At 42.4% G+C, this 11582-nt stretch overlaps 1 protein-coding gene across 6 annotated transcripts in view; it reads left to right on the top strand.

Annotated features, from left to right (window-relative positions):
• Positions 1-223: 223 nt before the first annotated feature.
• Positions 224-11582, top strand: part of EML5 (EMAP like 5) — a 112919-nt gene continuing 101560 nt past the window's right edge. For 3 of the 6 annotated variants that reach the window (XM_080592994.1, XM_080592992.1, XM_080592991.1), the window contains exon 1: positions 226-646. In XM_080592994.1, the coding sequence (XP_080449120.1) occupies positions 450-646 (197 nt within the window). In that variant the 5' untranslated portion in view covers positions 226-449. Of the gene's footprint in view, positions 647-11582 lie in introns of all 6 variants that reach the window. The other 3 variants (XR_013951554.1, XM_080592996.1, XM_080592993.1) reach the window with 2 other exon arrangements.

Genomic DNA, 11582 nt, shown 5'->3' with positions numbered 1-11582 from the left:
GAAAACTGTAAATAAAAAGTTCAGGGAAAGATAAGAAAAGAACCAAGAAGGTGCGATGGGGAAGCGCCTCCTTTCCTCCCCCTGCCCGGCAGCCGCTCAGCCCCTCCTCGCGCCGCCATCTCCTCAGGCACTGCCCCCTCTCCTCCCTTCCCCTCCCCTCCGCGCTCTCCCGCCTGGCGGCGCTGTCCCCGCGCAGGCGCACTGCGAGGCCGGGGCCCGGCGGGGGGGGGGCCGGCTCGCGCGGCGCCCCGTGGGCGCGTGCCGCGCTGCAGCCATGTCAGGCGGCGGCAGGCGGCGGGGCGGGCTCGGGCGGCGGCGGCGCCCTCTGTGAGGCGGCGGCTGCGGACGAGCGGCGGCGGCGGGCCTCCATGTCGGCCGCCAGGGATTAAGGCAGGGACGGCCGAGGCGAGCCGAGCCCGGGGGGGCGCCGGGGCGTGCCCGGCGGGGCCATGGCTGACCGCAGCGCGCCCGGCTGCCACCTGCGGCTGGAGTGGGTCTACGGTTACCGGGGCCACCAGTGCCGCAACAACCTGTACTACACGGCGGCCAAGGAGATCGTCTACTTCGTGGCGGGGGTCGGCGTCGTCTACAGCCCCCGCGAGCACCGGCAGAAATTCTACCTGGGGCACCAGGACGACATCATCAGGTACCGCCCGGCGCCCGGCCGAGGCTCCCGGGGCGGCGGGGGGGGACCGGGGGGGCGAGGAGGAGGAGGAGGAGGAAGGAGATGGTGAGGGGGGGACCTGCAGGTGGGCAGGGGAGGGCGGCGGGACCGGCCGTGCGAGGCAGAGGGACCGGCTGCCGAAGTTGGTTTCCTAAAGGGCGTGAAAACAACAGCGAAATAAAGCCGAGAAAAGCCCCCACGGGGTTTCTTACTGTGGGTCCCGGAGCGCGTCGTGGCCCCGGGGGTGCCGTGGGGTCCGCGAGGGCTGCCGAGGAGCGTGAAGGGCAGATGTGAGACTGAGTCATCCGGCCGCCCCCCCCGGTAGGTGTCATTGCGGGTGGATCGCCAGTTGGGGCTCCTCTGCTTGCCCTGTGCGGGCGAGAGTTAGAAGCAGCCGAGGTTGTCAGTCATGTGCAGCGCAGAATTTGTTTTATTTCGATACTCAGTGCTCCGAGCCGTGCCTTCTCTGTGTGTCACTCGTAAGTAACAGGTATGGCGTGCAGAGAGCAGAGCAGATGTCGGGTCTTTCATTCAGTGATTTGTACACACCAGAAATTGGCCATAACAGCCACTTTTTTCTTGGTTTATGCCCTCACGAGGGACTTTCAGTACTTTTGAAGTGTGGCTGTGAATGTCCCCTACAAGGCTGTCAAGCCTATAGTGCATTTCTTCTCGGTGCTGAAAATGAGAAGAAAAAACTGGGAAGACAGTGCACCATTACAGACAGCTCTACTTGAGGTGTTGGGTGTTGAATCAGAAGTTTGAATCACTGCTATTTGCATCTTTTAATGCTTCAACGTTCTCCTCTTAGTCCAGGAAAATGTATTTCTTAAGCACTGTTAGCCATCTGTAGGTGTGGGAAGTCCAGAAGCACAACTTCCATCGTGCTAAGGGAGCAGCAGCTATAATCTAAGATCCGAGGTTGCCGTGGTGTAATTTTTTTAATTCTGTGTCTCCACGGCGCCTCTGGGTAACCCTGTTTGTTTCAGCAGGATTTGCTGTGAGACTGGTGTGGTTTCAGCCCCAAGGAGGGACTGGTATCCTCTGGTAACAGTTTTTCCCTCCCTTCTTGCCTCCCCCTCTCTGCGTTTTGATACAGCGTGCCGTATCTGGCCAAAAATGTGACCGAGCTCATTACTCAGATTAGTACTAAAACTAAGAAAATCTGTCAAGAGACAGAAAATCAGAGAGAATGTTACGATGACCTTATCTGATGCTTTTAGAGGATGTACTTTGGTTTGTATGGAATCCAGCATGCTGGAGTTTCTCCTGCTTTGACTTGTACTGAGGTTGAAAAATAATTGTAAATATGTTAAAGCATTTCAGTTTTATGCGGTTAGAATTGCACACTTCTTAAATACAGAAGCTCTGCAGAAATGTTTGTATGCTTAAAGAAGAATACTCAGTTTAAAAGCCGCATGGCTGATTCTGATAGTAAGATCAGCCTTGCAGTCAGTGATCTGTGTTTCACTTGACTTTATGGAAAAGCAACATTGTACCACTTAAATGTCAACATCGCATAATTCTCTTGGTTAAACTTGGGTACCAAAACATGTTAGTTCACAATATTTAAAACAATTGTTGTATTGCTTTTTTTAAATACCAGAAAATGGATACAAAAGTGGGATTATATAATACAACAATCAACATTACTTACATTCAACTATCATAGCACAAAAAAATTAATATGTGTTGTGTTTTAATGTGCTCAGCAGGTACCGTCCTAACGCTGAGACATTTGTGATGTTTTAGCAGAAGCGACTGGAGGTTTGGTAGTCTTTTTGCGAGTGTAGAATCTCACTTGTGAAAGCAGATCTGCTGTCTGAAAAACTTGGGTATTTAGAGAATCAAACTTCATTGAGCATAGCTCTGCAGCTATGAAGACAGAGCAGGATGGATTGCATGCTTCATGGTGGTATTATTAGTACTCCTCATTATGAGAACTTCTGTATCATTAGCATGCACTGAATGACATTCTAATTTTAAGCAGCAGTCAGGAAGAGAGGAATTGCAATTCTTAAGCCAGAGACCAGTTCTTATCTTTAATAGTAGACAGTTGTATTAGATGAATGGACAGCTAGACAATGTTGTCCTGGGGAAAATTTCTGTCTAGCTCTGGCAGTTAGATTGGCTTCTATCTGCTGAGGACTTTAAAGTCTTTTTATTAAACAAAAACCTATAAACCTGCTGTAAGATTTTTTAGATATGATTTGATGTTTACATGTAATTTATTTCCAGTATAAATGTCTCATCTCAATTTTGATTACAATTTCACCTCTGGCTTTGGTTTAACCCTGTGAGTTCACTGTGTACCTAAAAGAGGAGAGCTTTCTTTCTGTGTTTTGTGTCTTAGTTCTATTGAACGGTCTTTTGTATTAGGAGAGAGGAATTAGGATCACTTAGGGCCTCGTCTATTTTTCTGGTTTTATTTGAATTCAACGTCTCAGTCATTCAGCTGCGATCTATTTCTAAGATAACTTTTATTGCTTGTGGTGATCTTTTGGTTTTTATCTCTTCTGAGAATTAGTGTCCAGAAATCAAACCAGTATTCTGGAGCGCAGAGAGTATCATGGTTTTGTTTTTATTTCTATTCCTTCTTTTGTGCATCAGCACTTCTTTTTGTTGTTGATTCCTGCGTGTGCGTGGACACTTGTGGAAGACATTGCCCAGCTGCAGAAGTACTCTGGAAGTTTGCACCTTTAGAGAATGCTGGTAGCTGAGATTTTCTTGAAGGTTTTTTACATGAGGGAGTAAATCGTCTCCATGAAGTCTCAGCTGCCTTACTTTGATAGTGCTGTCCATTGCCAGCAGCATAACCTGATGAATGTCTGCTGAGTTTGCAGAGGATGAGATCTCCTCTGCAGCCTGGGCTGTGTGTATGGAGGAGATAGTCATTTTGGAAGGCAAGGGAATAACCCCTGCAAAGTTAATGATTTAAACTGTGTCTTCTGTAGGATTTCATAAACAACAAAGCTAGCTTGTGAGTTGTACGTTGGTGTGCTTTACAGTAGAGGAGCAAGAAACAATGTCTTCAAGTTAGATCTTTGTTCTCTCTCCATAACTGTAGTTATTTAGAGAATAATGAGTTATTTCACGTAGATCGTCATTCCCTCATCTGAGAGAACTTAGAGGGATCATACTTAATCCTGATCTGTATAAAGGTTTCAGAAGATGCCCCCTTGGGGCACAGCGTAACGTGATGCTCATGTTGAGGCTCCTTGTTTGTCTGGGATAGCTGAAGTGTGTTTCTGTACTTTGCTTTCTCTCGTGGAAGGTGAGAAAATTGGGAATTCTGAACTCATCCACCTTTTAAAATGACTGTCTGCTGGCAAGAGTGTTTGATATTACCAGGGCTACTCTGTATGCTGGTGTGCTCCAAGCAAACTTTTAGATTCCTTTTTTTTTTTTACTTTGTGACAGTCACTTTTTTGTGAGCTTTGTGGAATTGGAATTTTACCGGGAGTTATCTTTTTACTTGGAATTGATGATTCTAGTTAAAAGGAAAAGCAAAGCCTAAGATCAAGTCAGTGTTTCTTTTGGAGATTTTTAACAGGCTTAACAAAATGCACATTTTGCTTTCCATGGCATCTGTTGTTCACTTTGAACAAAGCACTGGTCTGTGAGTCTGTCCTTTCACATTGTTATCTCTACAGTGTCACAAAACATCTGCGTAAACATCCAGGCTGTACAGTTTTGAAGAAAGAAGAGGAAGGGCATTTTTCTCAAAACAGAGACACGAATTAGGAGGACTGAGGAAGAGTTACCCCTCTCCTCCGTGTGTAACATCCATCACATCAGTTAACTGGCAAATAGTAGTGCTGGTGTACATTCTTCCTAGAACTTCTATCGCTAGTAAATTGGGACTACTTGATTCAGATGCCTGTGATACATTTGGATTTTACTACTAATGCCAGCACATCTCATGCTAAAAAAAACCTCTTGAATTTGTGCTGATCTCTAAAAAATGTTAATTTTTTTTGCTAGAAGTTCTATTACCAGAAACTACCAGATTCTCTGTTAGAGGAGAAGGTAATTGGCACTATCTTCAGCTACTGCCTTTTTGGTTTGGTTAAAAAATATCTGGTTCTGTCTTCCCTTCATGGCTCTCTGTATTCAAGACCATAGGGGCTGCATGCTTACAGAAAGCAGATGTGTACCCAAGACAGGTTGAATGAATGGCAAACACTTCTCTGTGTTCTGACAGAGAGGGAATTTCACTGTTTTTAGCAAAACAGTTAATTTTACAAATCACAGCTTTCATTAATATGGTTTTTCTTGTTTGTTGCTGTGAGATACGTAGGAATTCTTTTGGACTCTATTTCCTAAGGAACAAGAAGTAACCAAAACTCTGGCCACTCTGAAACGTGGTCTTTTTGGGCACACTGTCATCTTCTTATATCTAATAATTTGCCTCAATCTACAAGAGATTATCCTGCTTGAGATTCTGTCACCTTGACCTTGCCCTTGGATTCCAGGGCAAAATAACCTTTTTTTTTTTTTTTTTTTCCCCCTAGTATCAACATTTCTGAAGTTCTGGTGGGAATCAAAACCTCAGCAATCGTGTCTGCTCCCTGGCGTTGGTGCTGTCCACCAGCTCAGTTTGAAGCAGATTTTTCTATCTGTTGTTGCTCTCAAAGTTAGTCCAGATGTCACTATCTAAGAAGCTGGACTCTGGCAGCTGCTGTCTCAGTCTGCTACCAGTAAATGCTCTCCTGGAGGCAGGTTCAGGCTTCCTTCATGGCTTTCAGCTGTGGTTTGCAGACAGAAATTCAGCGCAGTGATTGGTCGCGTTCTAGTTTTGAATGATGCCTCGGGTCTTTTCTTCATCCTCTTTTTGTTAATTATGCATTGTTATCACTTTGGATACCTATCTGTTGGACTTCTGTGAAGATGCTGTGTATTTCCACTGCCACCTTGTATCATTCTGCCCCTGTTTGTGCCCTTTTGATGCATTTCACAAGAAAACCCTATAAAAGAAGAGAAATTGTTTTCTAAGAAAAAGAGCAAAAAAAAAAAGGTTTAATAACAATGTATCCCAGAATCATAGAATGGTTTGAGTCAGAAAGGACCTTACAGATCACCTGTTTCCAACACCCCTTCCGTGGGCAGGGACACCTTCCATTATAAGGTCTAACGTAGAGGGAATTTACTTTATTTCCATCATTTCTAATCCTCCAGTAGACTGACACCCTAAGATCCGTCCTAGTTCTCAAAAACCTCAGTAAATAATTCAAGTAATTGAAAGCTAGGGTATTTGCTGTCAGGTTTATTGTCTTGTTCTTGCCTGGAATAAATGGTATGTGGCTCTGACCTAGCACCAGGTAACAATCAAGCACAAATGTTGAGCAGCAGATATGTGCAGCTACAAAAAATTATCATATAGAATTCCGTCGGTTGGTTTGGCAGGAAATGTATGCATTTTCACCAGGAATTTCACAGTTAGTTGTGTATTTCAGATGCTGGGGAATGTAACTGAGTGAATACCACAGCTGTGGCATCAGGAGAACTTTTCTTAGTAATCCACTACGTAGTGGTGAGAGGCAACCTCTTCTGTTCTTTTGCATTACTAATGTGATAGAGGAAAATTGTGCTTCAGCGTGTTCTCGGGAGGAATTTTTTGGACATAGCTGAGCTCTGGGTAGTCCAGATCTTCCTTTCTAGAAGGGAACTCTGTTGTTTATTTATTTGTGGAAATAGAAACCCTAAATTATTTCAACAGTCATAGTCTTTGAAGAAGTCCGGTCATCCCGCTTTGTATCCTTGAATAACATTACTGGAAGAAAACAGGAGTAAAATCCATATTACGGTTATCACAGAATCATAGAATCCTTAGGGTTGGGAAAGACCTCCAAGATCATCTGGTCCAACCATCACCCTACCACCCATGTCACCCACTAAACCGTGTCCCTAAGCACCACATCCAATCTTTCCTTGAACACCCCTAGGGATGGTGACCCCACCACCTCCCTGGGCAACCTGTTCCAATGCCTGACTGCTCTTTCTGAGAAGAAATGTCTCCTAATTTCCAACCTAAACCTCAAATCTGCATTGGAAACTATGAGGTGCATACATCCCCATTTACTGGGGTTGTCTTGGTCAGGCAGTCTTGTTGTGAAGTCCCAAGGAAAGTCTTTGGTAGGAATAACCCCACCACCACCAGTACGTGCTGGGGCTGGGTGGCTGGAAAGCAGCTTTGCAGAAAAAGCCCCAGGGGGTCCTAGTGGACACTGCATTGAACCTAAGTCAGCAGTGTGCTCTTGCTGCAGAGAGGGTGAACGCTATTCTTGGCTGCATCAGGCAAGGTATTGCCTGCAGGTCAAGAGAGGTGATCCATCTGCTTGACTCAGCGTTGGTGAGGCCACAGCTGGAGCAATGCGTCCATTCCTGCGACCCCCAGAACATGAGAGATGAGGACGTACTGGAGAGTACAGTGGAAGGCCACTAAGGTGGTGAAGGGACTGGAGCATCTCTCCTACGAGGAAGGGCTGAGAGAGCTGGGACTTCTTAGCCCAGAAAGAGAAGCCTCAGAGGGGGATCTCACTGATGTATAAAAATACCTGAAGGGCAGGTGTAAAGAAGATGGAGTAAGGCTCTTTTCAGTGGCACTTGGGGCCAGGACAAGAGACAATGGGCACAAGCTGAAATATGAGAGGCTCTGAGTGTCAGGAAACAACTTTTACTGCGAGGGTTATCAAACACTGGAACAGAGCGGTTGCGGAGCCTCCATCCTTGGAGACATTTGGAAGATGTCTGGACATAGTGCTGGGCAACTGGCTCTAGGCAGCCCTGCTTAAGTAGGAGAGGTTGGGTAAGATGACTTCCAGGGGTCTCTTCCCATGTCAACCAGTCCCTGCTCTGACATTTTAAGTGGGGTTCGTTTGATGAGGAGCTTGGTGAGGAAATCGGGTTCTTGCTTCAAAGGATGCAAGGTAATGGTGAAATCATGCAACGTGTGCAGTTCCACTACGGCAACCCAAATCACTTGGCGAGGTTGATTCACCAAGACTGTTTGTCAATATAGCTTTTGCACTTCTGAATACAGTATTTTGAGAGACTGATTTTTTTCCAGAAAGTTTGGATTTTCACCTTAAAATCAAGTCTTCTCCTTAACTAATTCTTAGGCCTATGTGGTGCCGTGTTGGTTGTGTTTATACAAATGAGAAATCCAATGCCTCTCACTTTCTTATCTCCAGATGTTCTTTAAAGGCATAATCAGTTTATTTCCCTCCATTAAAGAACTCCTGACTTAATGGGACCTAAATTATGTCATAATTATACTAATCAGTCCTCCTCTGAGCCTCTAGCTCAAGTATCTTTTGACTGTCTGTCAGTCAAAATGGCAATGCTTACAGCAGAAGTAATTGCCAAAGTCCCAATTACGCTCTGTCCAGCTTTTCGTGGTAAGTGCTCTCAGACCATCAGGTGTGTAAAACTCCAGAGGGAAGATTTGTTTTCATGTCTTAAAGAAGTGAGAGAGAATGTTCTGTTTTTTCCTTGAGAAAAGCAAGTTTTCTGAGTGGTTTAAGTACTGCGAGGTGATGTCTGTGTTGTACCAGGCTGGTAGATGTTGGCTGAGGGCGTCGTTGTCGAATCCTTGTTTCAAGATATTTTTTTTGCCCAGAGCTTTGTGTGTTATCTTTTTAAAGTATCTTCTGTGTGGATTAATCTGATGAAATGAAAATATTTTAAGAATACAGAATAAAACATTTCCTTTTCAATTTTGAATGGGACTAGAATGTGCCTGTTGTTTGTGGTATGCATGCATATTAAATGACATTTTTTTCTAGTTAAAACTGCATAAATGCAAATCCAAAAGACATCCAACCAGAAGTGAACATCTAAAACACACCAGAAGTTAATTCAAGTAGACCTACACAGCAAGGGGCTACGGGCTTGCAAGCTTGCCTTCATGCATCGCGCTTTTCGTAGCCAGCAGTCACATCACCTTCTGGTCTGATTCTGTCAGCGTGCGAGGCAGGGGCAGATCAGGTCAAAACATCTTGGCGCTGTAGGAAACGCTTTTCTTGAATCGGTAGTTGGCTGTTTTTCTCTGAACTAATGTGACAACGTGAGGCTCTAGGACAACATGTCACGGAAGGATAGGAAATGCAACCAATGGCTTAATAGCATTTGATCGTTAAAAAATTAAAAGAATTGTGTGCAGAAATGTTGGGGTCTGCCCTATTCTTTACATTTTTCCAAATTGCAATCAAAGCAATTATAATTCTGCTTACCTGCTTTTTAGATGTTTAATTCACTAGTTATCCTCTTGATATAGATAGGAAAGTAGATTATGTACCTGGCTGATTTCGTAACGGCATTATGAAGTTATCTTATTATTGCGTTTACAATGTTATTATGATAGCATACACAGCAATAGGCAGTCGCTTAATATGTTTGAATAAAATAATTCTTTTGAAGGGTTTCTCTGAAGTGAAATGTTTGGTTTTTGTTAAAAATTTAAAGCTTCAGTTAAGGCAATGAAATAAACTTCAGCTTTTAAAGTTGAGTTCATCTTTTTTTCTGAGTTTTAGATTAATAAAACATAGCATGCTATTTTATCTGACACATCAAAAACTGAGTTTAGATTTTACTGTAATTATTAACCCAACCACTGTATTTTTCTGAAATGTACATAACTTGAAATAAAAAAGAAATGATTATAAAATGTCCCCAAAACTATATAAAAATATTTAAAAACTCTAGTTTTACATCATCTTTTTTTGATGTTGTTGTTTTTAAAGTTTAAGCTTATATTGGCATGAAGCTAAAAAGCTGGAGAATTTAGTTTAACATTTTGTAGTATCTCTAGGTGTTTGTGTTTTTATTTTACTTCAAAATATAATTTACACAATTTTTTAAATTATTATTACATCACTTACAGACAGTTAAGTTTTTGATTTAGGACAGCACTTTTATCTGGTGTCAAGGAAATTAAGAGAAGTAAAGTACTACTCAGAAACGTGGCAAAGTTGTCTAGTTCACATTGATAAGGATCAGTCATACGCTCAGTTTAAAATGTAGATATCTTAAGATACATTTAGAATTATGATGCTGTTACCGTAATATCAGTGAAATTGTTTCATTTATAAGATATTTATTTAGGTTGGAATAATCTTTTGCTTTTGGTACTTTCATGTGGTAAACAGAGTTACTGAGCACTTGAAATAATTTCAAGTAACTTTGTAATTTTAATTTTCTTTTCAAGTGATGTGGCAGAGAGTAAAAGTTCCCCAGGCCATCTTAATAATTCATCTGAATGTTTAACCTAGATGCTGTCAAATTCTCTTCAAAATAAATACAATCGGGATTTTCTGCATGGTAAGACAGCACTCGCACCAGAATCTGGTTTAGTCTGAATTTCCCCTGCTACACCAGCAAAATAAATACCTTGCGGAAAGTAAGGTTACAGGTGTGTATAACTCTTGCATTAGGGCTCAGATCACTCTGGTTACTCTAGTGACTAAAAAGACTTTCCTTTCTACACCAGTATTACCATTTGGATTGCTGTTGTAGTTGCTACAATAGAAAGAGACATTATTCTTCAAAATACAGTGCTTGATTTGCACCACGAAGATGAGAAACAGGCACAAGTTACCTTAATACTTCGTAGCAAAAGATAAGATTGAATTTTTAAGCCAGGCTTTTGACACCTATCAGTCATACATTGCAGAAGATAGAACCCACAAAGAATTACAATCTGATAATAAATCCCTGGAACTTTTTTTCCCTGTTTACTACCTTTACTTTCATTTGAAGCTTTTTGTATTTTGCTTCAATTTGCTGTTTGGTCATGAAAATAGCAAAGTGATTGCAGCATTACAGAGGACAGATAATATTATTCAGTAGTAACTGATACATGCTTTGAGTAAATCACTCTTAGAGACATTGTCATCAGCCTGTGAACATGAAGAAATTACGTCTTTTTGAAGACCACATCCTGGCACATCTATTATTTTGGTGATAGGCGAGATATTGCACTGCTACAGTGCATTTAAAGCAAGATGTCTTTGACCATTTCCATTAGAAAAGTGTTTTTTTCTTGGTATTTTACCTAGCTGTTAGAGAACGTCTGTATTATTAAATCTTCAGAGAAATGTTAGATGTCTTCTGCAGAGTGACTTTCTTGGGCTTAGTTGAAAAAGACTTTCTATTGACAGGAAGTCCTTGTCGCTGTTGAGAGGTAGACTCCTTTTTCTAATACGATCTGTAAGGTGGTGCCTGACGCCTGTCCTCCTATCAAAGCCCTGGGTATTCAGATATTACTTCAGAAGATGCAGGGGACAATCCTTTCAGCCATTTTTCTGAATTTCATGTCACTGCTTGCTCTTCCACAGGAGCTTTTCTTTATAGCGCCTATTGCTTTGGTCTGCACACAGGATGGATCAAGATCTGTATACCCCTGATCAGTCTGGTTCTTTTGCCTTAAAACACACACATTACTTCCTCTCATTTAAGTCAAGAAATCCCTTATTTTAACTCCCATCCTAACAATGATATCCAGCTTTACATTGCTTGAATAAGCGTGGGATCATCTTTGACAAATATTTTGGGGGGTTCACCTCTTAGCATTGTTTTTGCATCAGAGTGATATTCCCATGCTAAAGAGCAATGGATTCATACAAAAGCAGTAATAACTCCTCCTGAGTTGGGAATTGAAGTGCCTCTTTTTCTGAACAGAGGTAAGCCATTTTGTTCACGGGGTTTATTTACTTTAGATAGTCCAAATATTAACAGAACTACTAGAATTTAAGATAGGTACGTAGTAATAAAGGAAACAAACATACACCAGGATCTCAGGTCTCAGGCCCAGGATCCCACACTCAGAAATTCCAGCTCTATTACGTTCTTGCAATCTTCAATCAAGATCAGTTTGGCTTAAAAAATAATGTTGAATAAACTAGTCTCTTACAGAAGA

Source organism: Anser brachyrhynchus, assembly GCF_964034855.1.
Source record: "Anser brachyrhynchus genome assembly, chromosome: 5".
Taxonomy (NCBI): domain Eukaryota; kingdom Metazoa; phylum Chordata; class Aves; order Anseriformes; family Anatidae; genus Anser; species Anser brachyrhynchus.
This window is presented reverse-complemented; position numbering and strand designations above follow the sequence as displayed.